The sequence below is a fragment of the Oncorhynchus mykiss genome, chromosome 18 (genome assembly GCF_057628025.1).
Source record: "Oncorhynchus mykiss isolate SJ-2025 chromosome 18, ASM5762802v1, whole genome shotgun sequence".
NCBI classification, from domain to species: domain Eukaryota; kingdom Metazoa; phylum Chordata; class Actinopteri; order Salmoniformes; family Salmonidae; genus Oncorhynchus; species Oncorhynchus mykiss.
The window spans coordinates 66,618,536-66,639,875 of record NC_143039.1 but is presented as its reverse complement, the minus strand read 5'-3'; the positions used below and the strand labels follow the sequence as shown (position 1 = coordinate 66,639,875).

Here is a 21,340-nt window from a genome sequence, read left to right as displayed (position 1 = left end):
GTTAATTTTCTCCTCGTTGCTAAGGAGACACTCTCTGAGAGGGCCCTGATTTCCTCCCCCCGGACACCGAAGCTTTCAGTCAAAGGACTCTTTCTGTGGACAGTATTCTTAGTGCTGCTGACATCTCTCTCTCTCCATGTTGCGCAATCAGATACAGAGGAACATCTCCAAATCAGGGGTTCTCTCTGCAGGCATTGAGACCTGACAAAGAATGCCGCTATTGATTCTTAATGGTGGAAAACGTCCCCCCTGCAATCCTATTCAGAGTAGTTACTTTACAGAGTGCCTTCTCGCCGTGATTGCCAGTGTGACGATGGTAGCCGATAGTTATCATTGGGCTCCCCTTACGTAGCCTATACTCACACATAAGCAATGGCTCTGTCTCTTTAAGTTATCAGTATCAAAATGCTGGCAGCGAGAGACACATCAGCGGGGAAATGGCAAACTTCGAGACAAGTTGCCAGGGGAGCTATTGTAAACACTAAACATTTTAGGCTGTCAAATCTTCAAAGGTGGAAATCAGTGACACAAATAGCTGTTATGTACTGCCTTCAAATGAGCCCTCTCAGCCTCCGTACTTCACCTCTCTGACTGACATGCGCTGTCACTGAACATGCTGTAAAGGTCGGCGCATGGGGGACTGGAAATGATACATGGCATAGCACGTATATATTCACTGTCATGAATCTCCAGAGTAGGCTAGTTCTCCCTTTGTAGTGGTGGGAGAAACGATGTATACAGTCTACACTGCATGTAGAAAACATTAAGATCACCTTCCTAATACTGAGTTGCACCCCCTTTTGCCCTCAGAATAGCCTGAATTCGTCGGGGCAGGTACAGGGTGTCGAAAGCAGGGATACTGGCCCATGTTGACTCCAATGCTTCCCACAGTTGTGTCAAGTTGGCTGAATGTCCATTGGGTGGTGGACCATTATTGATAGACATGGGGAAACTGTTGAGCATGAAAAACCCAGCAGCATTGCAGTTCTTGACACACTCAAACCAGTGCTTTTGGCACCTACTACCATACCTCATTCAAAGGCACTTAAATATTTTGTATTTTCCATTAACCTTCTGCATGGCACACATACGCAATCTATGTCTCAGTTGTCAAAAAGGATTAAAAATCCTTATTTAACCAGTCTCTTCCTCTTCATCTACACTGATTTGAAGTGGATTTAACAAGATACATCAATAAGGGATCATAGCTTTCACCTGGATTCACCTGGTCAGTCTGTCTTTGTGTCTTTGTGTGTCCCTGATATTGGTATATCTTCATTATTGTGGATCTACCATTGGTATGTATAGTGTCTTTGGAGCTGTCCTCTGCTCCATTGGGGTGTCATCAGAGTCTTCAGTTCCATTGGAGTGCCAGTGGTTCCAATGCACCACTGTTGTCTTTGTTTACATATAGAACCACAGAACACTACACCACAACATTCCTTAGTAAAGGCAACTCAGTATCACATTATTTTCACAACTCTTTATTTAGATTTGATACAATCAGATTGAAATACTGACTTTACATTCAATGTATTTCAGGAGCTGTGATATTATTCCTAGAAAGCACCTTGTTTTAGTCCTCCTATAGGTGGTAGAATAGATGCAATGTTGCATTCAAATGTGTACTGAAATAAAGATTTTTTACAATTTAAAATTGACATTTTTACAAAGAACAAAATTCACATAACCCAGCCCAATCTTTGGAACCAGAACAACCCAAGACAAGACCTCACGTCATCCTATCTGAGTCCATATGCAAGTGACAGAAAATCGAGCAGAGTGCGGCTAAGCGGCCAAATCCTTTTAGTAGGCCAGTGACACATGAATGAGGGGAGAGAGAAAGGACGGAGAGGCAAATACTGAAAGAGTGAGGGAGAGGGAGAAAAAAAGTAGACAACCAATTTGGGAGTAATGCAACTAAAAACAGACAAGTGTAATTTCATCCATCTGGGCTGATGTGTAAAAGCGCTGCGCCGAACATTCCCCATGATTCCCACTGATTGATCTCCTCCCTGGACTGAAACACCTATTATTAGCCACGAGCCTAATAGCACCAGGATGTCCCGCTGCTCTCCCAGGGGCCAATTCTCCGGTCGGTCATCTCTTCCTTCACTCTCCGCAGCTGTGGAAACCAACAAGGGAGAGTGGGTGGGTGGAGGGGGCACGGTTATAGGGTGAGGATAGAGGGGCCAGAGGGTTGGGTGAGGAGAGGGCAAGGGCAAGGGGGAGGAGGGGGTGGTTTGAAGAAGATGGAGATTCGGAGGAGAGAAGAAGGGGATATGGTGATGAAGAGAATAAAGGGTTGGGAGTGGAGGGTGACCGACAGTGAAGAGAATAAAGGGTTGGGAGTGGAGGGTGACAGACAGTGAAGATAATAAAGGGTTGGGAGTGGAGGGTGACCGACAGTGAAGAGAATAAAGGGTTGGGAGTGGAGGGTGACAGACAGTGAAGATAATAAAGGGTTGGGAGTGGAGGGTGACAGACAGTGAAGAGAATAAAGGGTTGGGAGTGGAGGGTGACAGAGAGTGAAGAGAATAAAAGGTTGGGAGTGGAGGATGACCGACAGTGAAGAGAATAAAGGGTTGGGAGTGGAGGGTGACAGACAGTGAAGAGAATAAAAGGTTGGGAGTGGAGGGTGACAGACAGTGAAGAGAATAAAGGGTTGGGAGTGGAGGGTGACAGTGAAGAGAATAAAGCATTGGGAGTGGAGGGTGACCGACAGTGAAGAGAATAAAGGGTTGGGAGTGGAGGGTGACAGACAGTGAAGCGAATAAAGGGTTGGGAGTGGAGGGTGACAGACAGTGAAGAGAATAAAAGGTTGGGAGTAGAGGGTGACAGACAGTGAAGAGAATAAAGTGTTGGGAGTGGAGGGTGACAGACAGTGAAGAGAATAAAGGGTTGGGAGTGGAGGGTGACAGACAGTGAAGAGAATAAAGGGTTGGGAGTGGAGGGTGACAGACAGTGAAGAGAATAAAGGGTTGGGAGTGGAGGGTGACCGACAGTGAAGAGAATAAAGGGTTGGGATGGAGGGTGACAGACAGTGAAGAGAATAAAAGGTTGGGAGTGGAGGGTGACAGACATTGAAGAGAATAAAAGGTTGGGAGTAGAGGGTGACAGACAGTGAAGAGAATAAAAGGTTGGGATGGAGGGTGACAGACAGTGAAGAGAAATAAAAGGTTGGGAGTGGAGGGTGACAGACATTGAAGAGAATAAAGGGTTGGGAGTGGAGGGAGATCGACAGTGAAGAGAATAAAAGGTTGGGATGGAGGGTGACAGACAGTGAAGAGAATAAAAGGTTGGGAGTGGAGGGTGACAGACATTGAAGAGAATAAAGGGTTGGGAGTGGAGGGAGATCGACAGTGAAGAGAATAAAAGGTTGGGATGGAGGGTGACAGACAGTGAAGAGAATAAAAGGTTGGGATGGAGGGTGACAGACAGTGAAGAGAATAAAAGGTTGGGAGTAGAGGGTGACAGACAGTGGTGGGTAGAAATAGCTAATAACACTCAAGAGTTAAAACGGAGTGGAGAGTGGAGAGATGGTGAAATCAAAACGAGGACAGGGAAATTGAATAAAAATTGTTAATCATAACATTTTATTGAAGTGTTTGCCATTTATCTTCTTATGTCATGATATTGAGACAATCATTGTGTTTCCCTTAACGATTTCACCCCTTGTTGTTCTTGTTCAAATTCAAGTGTAGTTTATTTTGTAAAATGGTCAATTAATTTAAGAAAATGTGAAAAAAACTCTGGCTTCTAAAGATTTCGTGATTGAATCTGCAATTGGATGTGATTGCCATGGTGATGACAATACTCACGTGACAGGAAAAACATCCAGCCTTCATACATCAAGATAGAGTCTGGTTTGCAGGTTAATCCAATGCTACTGTACATCTATCAAGAAACCAAACTAGAAGAACTGAACATGAGGAAGGTGAATGAGACATTTTTGGTTGTATTAGATAGCATCGTTGACTTTTGGGTAATTGTATACTCATAATTTAAGATAAGGTAAGTCATTAGTTAAGCCCTCATTCAGTCTCTTTGAGTTTGATTGAATAAGGCCTTTGGTGAGGTTTGTTGCATTTCCAAGGGCCACTGATGGCTACAGGCTATAGTTTGGATCAAAAATGGCAGTTGGAACAAATGAAAATAAGATCTTATGGACTTTCTAGGAAATGATATGACTAGCAATGCCAATGCTCTAGTCTAGAGTGACCATTAAACTAATGCTCTTATTGTTCTGTGATCCAGAGCTCAGAAAGTCAACATGTATTATCCTCAGATTAGTGTTTAATCCAGTTAACACATCTCTACTAAGAGGAATAATGACAATATGAATGTTTTGTCCTCTCCATGCACTTAGTTGGGGCTGATCTCTCTATCTCTTTATGGAAAATGTATAGCCTGTTTTGCATTTTACTGAAACATTGGGATAAGGATGTTATGGACAAAGGAGACAACTCCTTGAATGTGCATGAAAACAACAAATACCTTTTTCAGAGTGAGAATGATCTAGTTGACTTATAACTATTGATTCAGGTTTCAAAACATTGGCCATGAGAAAAACCCTTGTTCAAAATTCAGTTTCAGGTAGGTGTTTATGGGGGCATAGTAGACAATAGTTAGGATATATCATCTGACAACTCCTGCAGTGTCGTTTTCATGAGAACCTTGGCAGCCCAGTGAATGAGTTGGGTTGTCAGTCACAGGGTATTTGACCAGGTGTGATTTTTTTTCTTCTGCCTCAGCTCACTCGGTGCTCTTAAATGACATGCTCCTTTTGTTATAGCCATTAATGCATTGTGTGTGCCACTTCCTCCATCGTTCCCACTTTAGTCAAATGTAGGTCAATTTGCTCCTACGTTTATTATTAATTTTATTTTTGCAGATTATGTGCAATGTGCAGTTGGTTCTGATCTGTCCAACTGCAATTGGTTCTGCAATTGGTTCTGCTGTATCAGGGAATTTAATTTCTCTCAATTTTGTATAACTATTTTAGATTTTGGAGGTAATAATGTAGGGCTTCCCCAACCCTAGGAAATGAAAACTGTAAATTGTTTTGTTTTCATGCCTTATATTCGTCATTTAGTTTTTTAGAAATGCATTGCATATTTTTTTCTGAAAATAATAAAGAAATGCGATTCTCGTAGTATTTTCATAAGGGTCTGTGTATAGTGTTAATGTTCTAGACTGTATGTCACATATATGATTAGGTCTGAAGTTTTTTTACACCACATCTGTTCACTTATCCCTTCCAGAGGGTAGGATCTACAGGCTAACTAACCTGTATTCCGTTCGTGTGTAGATAGATGTCTTTAGGTCTTTCAGCAGGACACATGCATGCACAAGCAACTTGGTCATATCAGAATTTCGCCAAATGTTGGTTATAATGGAAGATTTAAAAACATTTAGGATATTTTTTAGAACTTTCTGGTGAGAATTTTCATTTTTTTGTCTTCTTTTACCTGCTCAGGAACTGTCAAATAAAACGGTATGTGATGGGAAACAGCAATGTGCACTGTCCCACTCCCTATCAACTAAAGAAAAATGTAAAAACGACATAAAAAAAACGATTTGTGTTAGTTTTCCATATCCCTCATCCCAACTTTTGTCACTCATTCGTTTGTATTTAATTTTTTGTAAATACAAAACAATCTATTTTCTGAGATAAGGTCAGCAGACTTTGCTCTGCACGAACGTGTGCACTGATCTATCTATCTCGTGAATTACCAGCTCATGACCCCAATTTAGCCTCCCATGATTTGTCAGAGAAGTATTGTCTCTTGCATCGTAACTACTGATACATTCCAGTGATTGTAATTTACATCGCAGTATGGGGTAGAATAGGCAGAGCATTATGGACAACTTTATAGGAATACCCTGTTGGGAGTTATAGCCACCTGCTTATTCAGACTCAATGCACAATAGCCTAATTGCTCTTCAGTGGAAGGCCCCGCCACGGGATCTCCAAAATGAATATGTAGATGTTTTTGTTTTATAGTAGAAGATCAAAGGCGCATTATCATAGTCTTCGCGGATTAAAGGGTTCTTCTAATCAGTTGCAGCACCATATTAGCCAACACTCAACCCAGGAAAACGTTTACGCGGGGAGCCTACATGGGAAATAGGCCTGTTATTGCCACATGGTTTCTGTTTTATATCACCCACCTGTGTGTGTGTCAAATAACGGCTAATGTAATCATTTGTAATAAAACAACGTAATAATGATGATGATACTATTTATGTAGGTCTATAAAATAAGAATATTAACCACAATAATAATAGACTACAAATCATTTATTCAAAAGGAATCTTATGTGAATATATATGTGAAATTGTAACATATTGTTTTGTGATGTAGACTGCAACAGCGGAGAAAATATACATTTAGCAGTTACTTTTTGGGCACCATTGACAGTTCTAAGATATACGCACACATGGGAATTTGTTTATCCTAAATATGTCATGCCCAACAACAGTGGCCTCTGTGTACAAGATGACATGCAAACCCATCATTCGACTCCATTACATTTCTCATCTGACAAATTGTGCCAATGCAGACCAAAGCTAGAAGCTGCAATTCTGAGGTGTTGCTTCTCATTCGTTCAGCTGAATTCTTAATTCTTATATGATTTATCTATTGTAAAATGTTGTTGTCCATGCCTATACGTGTTTGTGTCCATTTTTTACTTTTTGTTTTTTGTTTTAGTTTTTCAGTTGCACATAATAGGCTGTGAATACATACTATCTTCAAGAATGGCAAAAAATGACTATTTACAGTATGGATATCGAGGATGAAAGACATCCCATAACGACATCGTAAATACAACAAAAACGACGGCTATGATTAACACACGAAGCCTACCTCTCCAATTATATTTCAGGAGGTTTGGAAATTAATTATTGCCTTTGAAGTACATTAGAAGGCTGTGTGATTTGCAAGTGTTGAACCGAAGGCCTCACTCGATGTGGCTGCAAACGAAAAAATTACTAAATGAAAAAAGGGATCACGGGAAGAAAAAGGGTATCTTTGTTTGCCCCCCTTTGTTTACCAGGACGATTTTTTTTCTCCATTTTACTAATTCATTTCAATGCCTTTCAAACTGGAAAATGGAAATTGCTCTTGCCCTCTATTTCGGCAGCAGCGTCCTGGCAACAGAGCAATTTTCTATCATCAGGGATAAACGGCATCGAACAGTATATTCTGATAAAAAAGCCCATGATTGCTGGCCTTCCTGTCTGTCATCTCTCTGCGAAATCCTCTCCTTCAAACCCGAGCTGTGTGCTGTCAGATCTAATAATGTTGCGTATTAAGTCGAGAGAGAGAACAAGCACTAAAGGGTAAGGAAGCCACGGCGTTCTTATTTGTCCCAGTCGAAGATAAAAGGTGTTCGGCATTGCCAGCAGCTTCATTTCGATTAATTGCGGCGTAGACATCTTGTTGGAAATAAATCGTCCAATTTGTAAATTAGTGATAGGCCTGACTCATTAGACTAGCCTTTCTGTAAAAACACTGTGCACTTGTATATACGTCTCTGAGATAACATTAGGCCATATTGTTTGAGATTAATTTTGTATTCGCATAACCAATAAGAAAGGCCATGACATAAAATTACATGTTATCATCAGTATGTTTTCAATATTAGCAAGACATTCACTTGAAATCCACCTATAAACCATTAGAGAAAGTCAACCTCATCATAAATTAATTTGATAAAAAATGCGTTTTTTTTTAGGTTTGTTTTTGCAGGTACAATAGCTCTAGTATCTTTATCAGTGAACATGAATCCCCACAATAAAACAATGCATTCTGAGTGTTTCGCTTATTCACAATTAGGAGAAAATTATCAGAAAATCGATTTATTGGTGCTTTCAGTTGTTCGTTCGTTCATTTCCAATGCTCAGTCTATATTTCAGCTTCAAACTGTCTTAGTCAACGTAGTAATCATTTAAAAAAAGTAAACATCGAGTGTTTCCACAAAATGCGAGAAAAAGAAAACAGGCGAGATTAATTAAAATGGTGTGTATGAGTCACCTTTTTAGTGCAGTAGTTTCGACTGTTTTGAATGAAATCCATTTGACTATGGAGGCTAATGGTGCAGTTCCTTGTTTATTTGTCATAATTGAGGCCAAAACGAGTTACTTTTTTTCGACATCACTCATCGCCAGTCGGTCTAGTTGTAGCCTATAGGCCTTCACCTATCTTGCTGTGGTATGCTCTTAGAAATGGTCATGTATGGGTTGAGTTGCACTTGCTGCATTATGCCTATATGATTCTGACATTGCTCGTCCAAATATTTATATATTCTTAATTCCATTCCTTCACTTAGATGTGTGTGTATTGGGTATATGTTGTCGGAGTTAGAAACACAAGCATTTCGCTACACTCGCATTAACATCTGCTAAACACGTGGATGTGACCAATACATTTTGATTGATTTTGATTTGATTCTGATGACTGAGAAATAACCATTGACTTCCGTTGAAATGAGGTCAGATCAGTGTAGTCTATTCATTTCAACATGCAAATAACCAGCAATCACTGTTGTTTTGTTAATATGACAGTGATATTACGTGTGGACCACAGGTGGCTGGAGACACCTTAATTGGGGAGGACGGGCTCAACGTAATGGCTGGAACGGAATAAATTGAATGGTATCAAACACTAGTTTTCCATGTGTTTGATACCATTCAATTCCATTCCATACCATACATTATTATGAGCAGTCCTCCCCTCACCAGCCTCCTGTGGTGTGGATGCCTAGATGATTTACATTCCACACTTTTACGCACATTCGTTTTGCTTAAAAGCTCGTAAAAGTGTTAGAAGGGGTAGCGCTGCTATGAGCAAACAAGGAACGCGGTCTGGTGATGTATGGGGAACGGTAAACTCAGATGCTACCCGTCTGATTTGTATTGCACTATTACAGTTAGACAGCTGCGTGTGGCATCCATCTACGTTCGCTTTCCCCACGCCACTTCCCACACACTGCAGCTATGGAAAAGCATCGACGTCTTTAAGTCTGTTGGGTTTGAGTTCTGGAGAAGAGAGACACTTTTAACTGCTTCTGCTAGACTGGCAAGTCCCCACGCCCCAAATGCTCCTGAAAGCAGAGCTCTCTACAAGCAGAGCTCAATGAGGTGGCTTGCCAATAGCTGTTAGAGCGAGCTACCGCAAAGTCCCAGCACTTGGCAGAAATATGAATGTTTTTAGTGCGGGCTACATGTTAACGTTCAAATATGATTAACATGTGTATCCATTTTAAACACCGAGACGCAAAACGCCACAAATACACGTGACACAAAGACCGACACAGTCACACAGATATACACACACACACGCGCGCGCGCAGGTACATATACATACACATAGTTCCTTTTAGAAGAGACTTATAAGACAATATGCCTTTACTAATCATTATTGACAGTAACCACCGTTGTTGTTGTTCTTATTATTATTATTATTATTATTATGTTATATCCATATTGTGTGTTATGTTGCTCCAACATGCAGCCTATTTTTGCGTAGACTAAGTAACTCATAGCTCATGCAGTTCCAGTTTAGGAATCCCATGCCTATTCCCAGTGGTTTGATGTTCGAGTTATTTTAGAGTCGTCTTTCACAGCTTGAATTAAATACCACTTCTGTAAATCATCACAACCATTGATTTGACGGTGGAGGTCAATCGCCTACTCAGGAAAACTAAAATACTTTTTCATAGCTGCCATTTGTTCATTTGAACATTTCCCATTAACTTTTGGTAAATTTGCGGCATAATCTCCTCTGAATCAGGCCAAAAAAATTTGAACTATAGCCTTTTAGGCCTTGAACAGAGAGCAATATATGTAACCAGGTCTATGTATGTATGTATGTATGCTTTATAAAATTGCACAGCATCAATATAAGCAAATATGTTTCCTCTCAAAATAATACATGATGGTAATAACAATTGTATACATTGATTGCATGTGCAGCCTACTACTAAGAAATATAAATCGCCTCAAGACTCTTTCAAAATGCGAAATGTTATGTTTATGGGGAGGGGGGATAGCCTACGTCCATCATAACACTGTGTCTTCAGACCATTTAAAACAAACAAAAAAACAGTGATCTTCATTTTTTTTACCACTTCAATTAATCTCCATTGGTGTACAGCTTCCTTTCGCGCCTGCGGGACACGCTAGGCTACACTTCCACATTACACAGAAACCATGTTCGGAGGTCATTAAACTGTCACGGTAGGTGATTATGCTGCGGTCTCCAAAAGGTAATAAACTATGATGTCTCAACTAATCAAGTACCGAGATAGTAAAGCATGCAAGTAACAGCACAGAAAAGCCCATCAACGTTTGCCTTGTGCCATTCGAAGCCGATTATAAAAAGGTATGGATCTGGTTTCTCTCCTGCGTGTTGAGGTGGAACTCGGGATGAGACATTCTTTGTTAGATCATTCAGGGATGACGACGTCTAGGCTAATATACCTGTTCTAAGTCCCATAAGGTTACTAAGAATTGCATTGATTCCTACCTTATTTAATGTATCGAAACAAATACATAAATCCCTATGTAGCCTTAACAAACAAAAATTTGTAAAATCCATCATGCAGAAGACATGGTATCTTACCTACATTACTGATGTCCATATAGAAGTAACCTTAAAATATTTCGTTTTCATATGAAAGCCTTGGTTTAAAATCCAATATTAAAAGGCATTTCATATATTTCACATCTACCAACTGTCTCTGTGCTTCTCTCTTGGTCCACTGCTGGAAAATGATTATCCGGCTGGGTTGTGCACTTTTTAAATCCCCCAAAGTAAATAACAAGCCTGGCAATAATAGCAAGGTACCAAGTTCTTGTTATAGAAAGGGAGAACATTGAAACTAAACGCTGCATTTAGACAACCATTTTTGATAAGAGGATAATTGAGGCGATACTGGCGTATAATTAGGGGATAATTTATGCTATATTCAGTTTTATTCCACCTTCCCAAAACAAACCCAGTCCATAATCATTACAGGCGAAATGTTCTTAATTTTATAGCTCCAATTTAAATAAAGTGTGGTGGTTAATCAAAGAGGTTTTAGTTATAACTGATTGCGACCATAATTGCTTTTTCATCACCATTTTGAAATAAATTAATCGCACACTATGAAGAAAAAAAACGCGTTGACAATGTTTTTTTAACGACAGGTTTTATGAAAGTAGAATTGGGAGATGTATTATTGCATTTGCATTGATAGTTTATATTGCAACAGAATTTGCCAAACCGCACTGTATAATTTGCATATATTTCCGAATGTAGGCTATCACGCATCTTATTTCAAAAGGGATAAATGATACTGTCAGTTTACCACGACATCCATCCTTCCTATCTGCAATACAGTGTTTTTGTCATCTTGTTGATTCGTCGCATGCAATTGTTCTTCCAATAACCTAATGATTACGACGGTATAGAAATGGTGTAAGTATATTTCCAGGGTGATGATATGGTGTGTTCAAATGATATTAGTTCCTGAGGCTAAATCAAATTGGTGTGGGATACGTTTTGCGTAATTTGAGGTTGAGGATTAATCCTTAAACAAATGGACTATTCCAAAGGGCTGGCATAATTATTATACCTTGCGTTTGACTATATTCTCCGTATGAATTATGAGGTTCTCCCACCATAGTTGTGGCTGTAGTGGGAGCTGGTAAGGTGGGTTAACTCACACTGAAGAATAGTGAAGCACACAACTGATGACGTTGGGTTGAATGACCAATCGGAAGGCGTTGCCCTTTGGAGACAAACCATTTTACTTGTAGTGTCTGCATCAAGTCTGGAAGCAAGGATTCAATTTTAACAGAATCCACCTTAAATCTCTGCATTAACTTATGCCCAATTTGCGCCATACCAAGTAAGAATACCAGAGGAGAAAAAAAATCGAAGTAACTGAGTAATTCGGGTCTTAATAGGACAATATCTGTTCGCTGAAGAGAGAGACAACAACACAGCGAGAGAATCCATTTGGACTTGAGAGAGGGGGCGAGTGCTCTCAAGGCAGAACATTTGATGATGACCATGACTACGATGGCTAACGGTCTGGAGGCTCAGGACTCGTCCAAGTCGGCTTTCATGGAGTTTGGTCAGCAGTCTCACTCACAACAGAGCTCTCCGTCGATGGCTGCCAGCCACTACCCGCTGCACTGTCTCCATTCCGGGTCGCACCCAGCTCACCATCAGCACGATAACTCTCCGTACTCCGGCAACAATTCTTACAACAGGTCGCTACCGTACTCCTACGTGAGCCACCCCCACCACAGCCCGTACCTGCCGTCCTACCACAATAACACCACTGGCGGTCAGACAAGGTTAGACGGCACAGGTAAGATGCTTTCCCATTCATGACAAGAAATATGCTCAATGTCGTTTTCATCGTGCAGCGATAACAAAGCAAGTGACATATATATTTTTCTAAAATCGGCCAAGTAAAAGATAAAGCACAATAAACGTCCAGCAGACGGTTGAATGGAAAACTAATTTCAAATTGTATCTGAATGACAATTTATATGTTGCCTATTTTTTCTATATTATATTTAGTTCATGTTGTCTCTTTTTGTTATAGATCCTATTCTATGGCCATTCTTTGCACAGGGTATAATGATAATGACAAGCGAGGAATCCTCACGAATTATTCTAGGAATTAAACGGTCTATTCGCTTTGAAAGTTATAATTAACATTTAATTGGCATGTCATTACGAGCAATATCCTAAATATGACAGAAGATTCGATGATGATTACAATAAGGGTGGACTGGATTAAGCGAATGTGAGACGTGAATATGTATTAGTGGTCTGAATTTAATAGAGAATGCCTATCATTGGTTTTTTCATATATTTTCCTTATTAGATATTTAGACATTTAAATAGATTTGGAACTATTATATTATATTAAATTAATTATACTAGGGGAATTATAAACTAGGCCTATTTGTTGTGGAATATGTTTGTCCTTAATGGACTAACATTGCCCTTTTTTGTTGCAGAGCAGCAGAAAACCACAGTGATTGAAAACGGAGAAATTCGTTTCAACGGGAAAGGCAAGAAGATTCGCAAACCTCGGACGATTTATTCTAGTTTGCAGCTTCAAGCTTTAAATCACCGTTTTCAGCAAACACAATACCTCGCCCTGCCAGAACGCGCTGAGCTGGCTGCTTCTCTCGGACTAACACAGACACAGGTAGGCCTATTCTCAAAAGATGAACTATTATACAAAAGGGTATACATTATTATATTGTTGTTGGCGCTTTATTATCATGTATTATTATTATTTATTAGTGTTATTAGTAGGCCTATTAATATTGTTATTATTGTTATTACTACCCTATACGCTAAAATTGGTCTGGGTATTGTGTTTTTGTTGTTGACCAATTTAGGATTCCTTCATAATATTTACTTTTTTTTTAACCTATCAAATCAAATCAAATATAAATATTTAGCAGATGTTATTTTGGGTGTAGCGAAATGCTTGTGTTCCTAGCTCCAACAGTGCAGTAATATCTAACAATTCACACAAATCTAAAAATAAAATAATGCAATTAACAAATACATACATTTTAGGACGAGCAATGTCGGAATGGCATTGACTAAAATACAGTAGAATGGAATACAGTATATACATATGAAATAAGTTAAGCAATATGTCAACATTATTAAAGTGACCAGTGATTCCATGCCTATGTATACAGGGCAGCAGCATCTAAGGTGCAGGTTTGAATGTAGGCCTGCGCGAATGTATTGTAGTAATGTTATGTAGGCCTCCTAACTCATATTCAACATATCAGTTGGTCTATAAGCCTATTTATAAAAATGTTAATAGATGAATAAATACATTAATGATATAATCGTTATCTGTCATCTGGTCTTCAATTCCTTCCTGCCATCTTGTGCAGGTAAAGATATGGTTCCAGAATAAAAGGTCAAAGTTCAAGAAGCTGCTGAAGGCAGGTGGCAACCCGCACGAGAGCGACCCTACTATGCCTGGTTCCATCGGCCTGTCTCCCCGCTCTCCAGCAATTCCTCCAATATGGGACGTGTCAGCGTCCAGCAAAGGGGTTAACATGGCGGCCAACGGCTACATGCCCGGGTATTCTCACTGGTACTCCTCCCCACATCAAGAGACAATGCAGAGATAGACTGCGTAAAGGGCGGGAAGGCCCGAGGTCTGACTCAAGACGTTCGAACCTTCATAGTTTTACCTGCACAATTGATTTCCGTCAGCCTCGAGACAAAAGGGGTGCCCCGTTCGAACAGAGAGATTCATTGGAGACAGGGTCGGCTGCTTTTGATGGATACTTGAGGGCAAAGACTGTGATATGACACACCCTAAAGGAACGAAACGTATTAATTTACCAATGACTGTTCAGTGGGATTGCCTTTGTTGCTTTCATTCATGTAAACATTTGACTGTCAATATACCAAAAATATCACTGACATTCAGCCCGTCACTTGGGCACAGAATGGACAACACTCACGAGTTTTTTGCGGGTTCAACATGATGCCATGATATATTGTTGAAATCTTAACTGATCTTTGACTGTGTTTTTTTTTCATGCAAAACAAAGCAATCTGTCTGTCTGTAAATATATTCTTCGATTTTAGTTGTACATTCACTTTTATGTTTTGTCTTTCATAAATGGATTAATCCATGACTTAAAACAAAGTATCGTGTTTTGTACTGCAATATGAAGATGGTTGATATGTGTAAAAATGACTGATGAATCGTTCCTTGTCAAGATGTCATATGGACGTTCTAAAATGTAGGTCCCATATGGTTTTTCATGAAAAAGTTACAGGCTATTCGTCATAACATTATGTTTCCTCTTTATAAAATAGACATTGTCAATGCACTGCAAACGAACAAAATTGTCAATATATATTAAACAACACCAGAGGAAATGAACTTACCCTGCTCCCCTCTCTCAATTTATCACGAAAAAGATGGTAGCTCCTTGTCCTGTTAATCTTGTCATTTCTGCCTCAATTATTAGAAGTATTGACACAATGTTTTTCTCCCCTCTGCCCGTCCTAATGCAAGACGCTAAATGCCAAGCTCCACGGGATCGATCTTGAACAAAGCATCCAGCTGCAGTTCCGTTCAATATGAAGGAGATATTTGGGACAATTTATGGGTTTTATCCAAGTGAGGCTTTTTTCCATTCTCATAAATGCAGGCATAATTAGGGTAATTTTTGATGTAGCCCGCTGATTACAGCGTTTTTACCGTCAAAGATAATTACCTGTAATTTTCTACCACTTTTAATACTAAAAGGCATCTTTATTTGGATTTGAGGTAGCACAGACGCGGAACAAAAGAGGAAAATTATTCGGTTATTCATATACAAATTGCTGAGAGCAGTGAACAGTTGGGATATTATCAGAAATTACAATGTAAAAATAAAAGAGAAAGTGTCTGCAGCTGTCAAGTCGTGAATGCCCCACTGGCACAGTATACCTGCATGGGCCCCATTTGACCAAAACAGGCCCTATCACGACTATAGCTATAGGCCTATATTTGTATATATAGTTATTCCCCAAACCCCCGTAAATAACGTTTCGCTTAATAACTTTCCTAAATTGTCCGAGCGTAACTCGTAAAGCAGAAAGTGCGCGGTGTGGTCTTTTCACACTCGAAGGACTTGGGCAAATCATATCATTTTTTACAATAAGCCTATATCGTCATAAAAACTGCATTTTATAGGATATGCAAATAGTTGCAATAGCAAGAATGCTATTTCTCATTGGTGGAGGCATCCAAGTTGTGAAAAGACCCAAACAATGCAAATGTTTCATATTATTTCATGTAATTGATTCAAATGAACAAAAATAGATATAGCGACTTGATGAGACAGGGAGAGGGAACAGAAGAGAACAAATGAAAACACGAGGACAAGAGCTCTTGGGAGGCCACGATGAATTGAATATTTACATCGAGAGAGAGAGATGGAGAGAGAGAGATATGGTAAGGGAGGGAGATGTCAACACTCCCAGATCTTTGTGGTTTTCCGGCTAAGATAGATTGATGCAGTATGTTACTCTGCTGTAGGTTAGGAGACAGACCATATATCCAGGGTACATTATAACTGCCGGATATCACTATAGGTTTCAGTCTATCCCTAGTATTTTATCAGTTTGGCGTCATGATTGCAATTGATTCTAAAATCCGAATTGGCAAAGGTGGTCTTTAGAAATAAATAAAATTGTCCCGTCGGACAAATAAAAACACCTGACAAATAGATAGGGTAGAATAAAAAGGTAATTCAGGCTGCTAGTATAGGCTAGTGTTGAATGCATGCTGCTATTTATCACATAACTTCCAAAAGCCTAGTAAAACACGATCAATAGTGTCACCTAAAATAAGGTAGGTTATAACATTCTTAAACAAAAGTGTGTAACAATCCTTCATAGGGATTCATAGAGCGCAACGACCTAGCTAGGCTACTGAGGTAGCTTCATCATGATAAATAAAAAATATATAGCCTTACCTTCAAACGATTCTTTAGCCTACAATAGTGTTAGCAATGATCAACAAGCTTGGGCTTCGAATGGGAACACTGTCTCCGACAGAACACGGTTCTACTGCTCGTGGTTGAGTAAGCACATCCAGGTGTGAAAGTGTATTTACACCGCGGTACCTCTTATATATTGCCTGCAAAATTAGCTGTTATTACTGTCACTGTTTAGTGATGGTGAGCTAGAAAAAAGCCTTCTGCAATCAAGAAGCAAGCGCATCTTTGCAAATTATAGGTAATTGTCAATGTCCAGATTATGATAATGGAGGCCTAATCCTGGAGTATAATTATTGTTGAGTGTTATAGTTGAAGCTAGTAAAGCTAACTGTCATTATTTAGACTCGATTTGCAAGGGAACTGGCTGAGTGGAAAATGTTCAGTTGGAATTTAACGGGGCTCTCGATATAATGGCGTGTGTGTGCGTGTGAGTGTGTGCCTGTACGTGTGTGTTGGGGGACGGGTGTGGAGGGAGAATAAACAGTAATATGAAAATCAAACGTAGATTTCTCGAGTAGCCTACTGGCAATGTAATTACGGAAGCACGTGACATGTAGAAATTAGGTTGATATAAACCACGTTCATGTTTTGGATTAGCGTTCAGCAAAACGTTTTATTTTTTGCACAATTATTTCAGCTGAACATGTCCAAGTGCATCGCTTGCTTGCTAAGGCTATATTCAGCCAGGCCAGCCAGGCCCTTGGGAAAACCAGAGAGATGAGACGAGTATTCAGTTATATGCACAACCATGTCAACATTGGTGTATTATGTATTGTGAATCCTTAGGTCAGACGCTTAACAACATTATAATGTGTCCAGGCTATCTTAAACCGGTGTTAAACGTGTCCTCTCCCTGTGTGTGTGTGTGTGTGTGTGTGTGTGTGTGTGTGTGTGTGTGTGTGTTGTAGTGTGATTGTTTCTTGGTTGATTCGTTTAAACAGGCTATTGATGCATAATGATAACATGCTTTATGTAAAGTCTGGAACAAGATGTTCGCTTCAGCGCAGTAGGCCTATTTGTTTAGTGGTTTGCAGTGGCAACACTGGTAGTAGGCCTAATGATATGTTCAAATGCTGAAGATTTTATTTTACCCGGAACGTCTGACGGAGGTGGGCTGTGGCCGCGGGAGTGGCAGAGCTCTGGAGCCGATCTGCCCCCACAGGAATGCGGATTGTCTCAGATCTACATGCCGCCCCTTCGCCTCCTCTCTGCCATTCAAAGCAGCTAATTGTAGGGGACACAAAGAGAGCACTGCTGCAGACTGTCTGCCAGACCGACACCCATATTCTTTGGGGAAGTTCAGAATCCAGATGCAACTCCAAAACACAAGACTGAAATGTGCTTCACTCTAACACGATTGAATTAATAATAATAGCCTAATAATAATACGACCTAATCTATTTGATTTGTTTGTCTTAACATAAACCTAAAACTAGAATTAACCTGGAAGAAAATATAATCAATGTTGTGTGTATCTTCACAACATTTCATTGTTTGGTTTACACGAACAACAAGAAAAAACTAAATTATATGTTTTCTTATGACTGTTTAATAGAGTTAACAATATAATGCCATTCCTTGGGTATTTGTCTTTCAGAAATAAATATTTCAAAACGATGAATATGATATGATACCTGCAATCAATCATTCCAAAATCAAAACACACTCTTCAAAAATGTTAATTATTATACACTCAATGATGCTTCTCTCTTCGATATAGGTTCTGTTTAGTCGGTTATGGATCCGCTGAAAACTATTTACTATGGGCATGTTTATATGCACATAACCATAAAACAGGTTGTAGTTTTCAAATGAATAACTTAACATGACACGAAATAAATCTAGCCTAATCTTTTGAGATACCTGAAGGTAACTCCCCCTGAGAATTCCGTGGTTGTTGAAAATGAAACAGCCTAACTGTTTAGCCCAAGGTCATTAGACCCATCTCCTTGTTGATAGATGTGTGGCCAAATTATTATTTAAAGTGAATCACTACTTTGCACCACTGACCAAATATGGGCACACAGGCAGTCCAGGCAATTAAACTCGAGTTTGAGCTGTACATGGATTTAAAGTGTCTCAGGCTTATATTGTTATGTTATGGAGTCCTTGATATTCAGTGCGAATAGCCTATCTAGGCCTACATGCTATATCAGTAATTATGAGGGATTTGTGGGTATCAGCAAAACAATTGCGTTAATTCAGGAGGGCGCCATTGAAAGTGTCTGGGTTCCATTGTCCATTTAAAACGTTTAATTAGTCTTCCAAAATGCAATAAATTACATGCACACATTTACACATTATACACGTTCTTCTATGACTGTCATCAATACATTGCATATTCCTCTGAATCTTTTGAACACGAGTCCCATACAATGAAATATTTGTTGAACTGGGTTTCAGTATAACGTCCCCGATCCGAGAACCAAAGAGTGCTGTATCGAGTTGGGGGTCTGGAGGTGAGAATTCATGGTACCAGCCGCGGAGTACCAAGAGGCGGAGTTTTCCAAAAAGGTTGATGCCGCGGAGTTGTTGTTCTGTGCCTGGTGGCTGTGAGGCCTGGACGGGCCCTGCGTGTCCCAGACGGCGGGTGAATGAGGAGAGTTGCAAGCCATGGGATCGCTGGAGCTCGGGCTGTGTTCCGGTGGGAGTTCGCCATTCTTCATGATTTTCTTCAGTTTCGACCTTTTGTTCTGGAACCATATTTTGACCTGGGGATGGATGAGAACGATGTTAAAACGAGTTCATAAATAAAAGCATATTAAAACCCACAAATTCCATAATACTAAAGTATTCATATGATGTAAGCATTGGGGCGATGTGTTTTCGTTAATTACGCACACATTACGCATGAAATGTATATTGTAAACGTAATGCAATTTTGAACGGACAATTCCAGTGAAGGATAACAACATAGAACAAGTGATAATTTTGATGTAAAAAATAAACAAAATAGAATGTAACTTTGAACAGACAATAAAGTTGAAGAATAGTAAGCTATTTACCTGCGTTTGCGTGAGTCCCAACGAAGCCGCAAGCTCTGCTCTCTCAGGCAGCGCGAGGTACTGTGTGTTCTGAAATCTCCGCTGCAGGGCGGCGAGCTGAAAACTGGAGTAGATTGTTCTTGGTTTTCTGATTTTCTTGGGCTTTCCGTTTACCATCCGCACTTCAGGTTCTGCTACCTCTTTTTCTGAAAGAAAGAAATTACTTTATATGTGGTGTATAAACGAACTCAGTATAAAGTATTTACATAATGCAGTCATATTTCCTGGTTATACCATCTATTTCAGAGAGATCAAATCAAAAGGACATCCCGTGGACAAATGTCTCTTAGGGAGGGCTCTCTGTCGATGTATAGACAAGCAAATGCGTATAGCAAATAGTCTAACCGGTAAAGGAAAAGTTTGTCATTTTTACAGAATTACTTTTCAGAAAAATGTGTGCCCCTTTACCAATTTAATTTCAAAAATGTTCCCATGAAGGAAAATATCTTTACTTGAAATAGGCTATTCGCATGTAAACAATAGTGTGAGAGCTCGAACAAAGCACACACTTGATTAAATAATAACAACAACAACAACAACAAGAATAATAATGTAGGCTAATTACCTTGCGGACTTAATGGTTGTGGTTGTACTCTGCTATAAGTTCCAGCATATTGGTGGTAAGCAGAGGCTGTGTATGCGCTGTAGTCTGGGTATGTTTTTGCAGGGTAATTTCCCGCAGATCCGTTTACGCCGTGGTACTGGTACTGATAGGCATTGAGCGGTTTCCCATATGAGGTGGAGTTAGGCGAACAATAGCCATGGTGCACTGCTCCAGCAGGGCTGTAGTAGCCAGAATCCGTGGCCGTAGACTCGGGCAGCGTAGGAGATTCCTGAGACGGGTGATGCATTGTGGTGGAAAGCTGAAAAGGGTTCTGGAAGTCGGCAGGTTTGATACTCGGAATCCTTCGGTCGAATACTCCAGTCATAGTTCGAAGCAGCAACGTTAAAGGGAAGTCTGTTTCCACTGAGACGTATGAAGACTGAGTGAAGACTACACTTGCATTGTGTGATGTGTGCTTTCGCCGACGGGCTCTCTCGAACTGCTGCCAGCTCCACAGCAAAGACCTGGTTAAATCCTAAATTGCGCTCTTACGCACTGCAGGGAGGATCTGGTTCCATTGGCCAAGGCGCGCAGGCAGCATACACCCCAACTCGCTCGACCAGTTTGCCATAGGCGATATACGACTCAAGCTATACTTTGTTGTGTTTTTACTATCAATCAAAATGGGCAATTAAACTGTGTGTCATGTCATCGGTGGACAATTTAGGGGGGGTAAATTATAGTTTCCAAAACGTCCACATGGATATATTAGTCTATCATGAGCTTCAGTATTAAAACATTACGACTGTTGGTTGTATTATCTGCCTTTGACAAACGAAACAAAATAAAGAAATGACTACAGTATTTATCTTAATGTTGATTGGACTTAATGCACATTCAGAAATGAAACTGTTTCGATTGCCTCCAAATAAAATGCAGGTAATGCAACGAAAATATCAAACTAGATTTCTGTTTTACTAGCATATTTATAAATAAATAACCAGTCACTCACATGTGCCATAACACAAAGTGTTTTTGTTTGTTTTTACTCCATATTGTGAGTCGACAGGCCTATATGTCCAATGTATAAAATATATATGTTCAGAAGAGTCCTTAGATCATTCATTTGTAGGCCTATGTTCATTTTAAAATTACAGCAAGGTCTACATCATAACGATTAACATTTCTGCATCAAATT

At 39.8% G+C, this 21,340-nt stretch overlaps 2 protein-coding genes across 2 annotated transcripts; one reads left to right on the top strand and one right to left on the bottom strand.

The window, feature by feature from the left end:
- The first annotated feature begins 10,217 nt into the window (after positions 1-10,217).
- Positions 10,218-14,948, top strand: dlx6a (distal-less homeobox 6a). Its single transcript, XM_021572631.3, has 3 exons — positions 10,218-12,371; positions 13,033-13,226; positions 13,939-14,948. The coding sequence occupies exons 1-3, from the start codon at positions 12,059-12,061 to the stop codon at positions 14,179-14,181; spliced, it is 750 nt and encodes a 249-aa protein (XP_021428306.1). The 5' UTR covers positions 10,218-12,058; the 3' UTR covers positions 14,182-14,948.
- Positions 14,949-18,085: 3,137 nt separating this feature from the next.
- Positions 18,086-20,784, bottom strand: dlx5a (distal-less homeobox 5a). Its single transcript, XM_021572630.3, has 3 exons — positions 20,164-20,784; positions 19,560-19,744; positions 18,086-19,265 (listed from the first exon to the last, which is right to left on the bottom strand). Exons 1-3 carry the CDS (start codon positions 20,525-20,527, stop codon positions 18,954-18,956), a joined length of 861 nt encoding a protein of 286 aa, XP_021428305.2. The 5' UTR covers positions 20,528-20,784; the 3' UTR covers positions 18,086-18,953.
- Between the last annotated feature and the right edge of the window lie 556 nt (positions 20,785-21,340).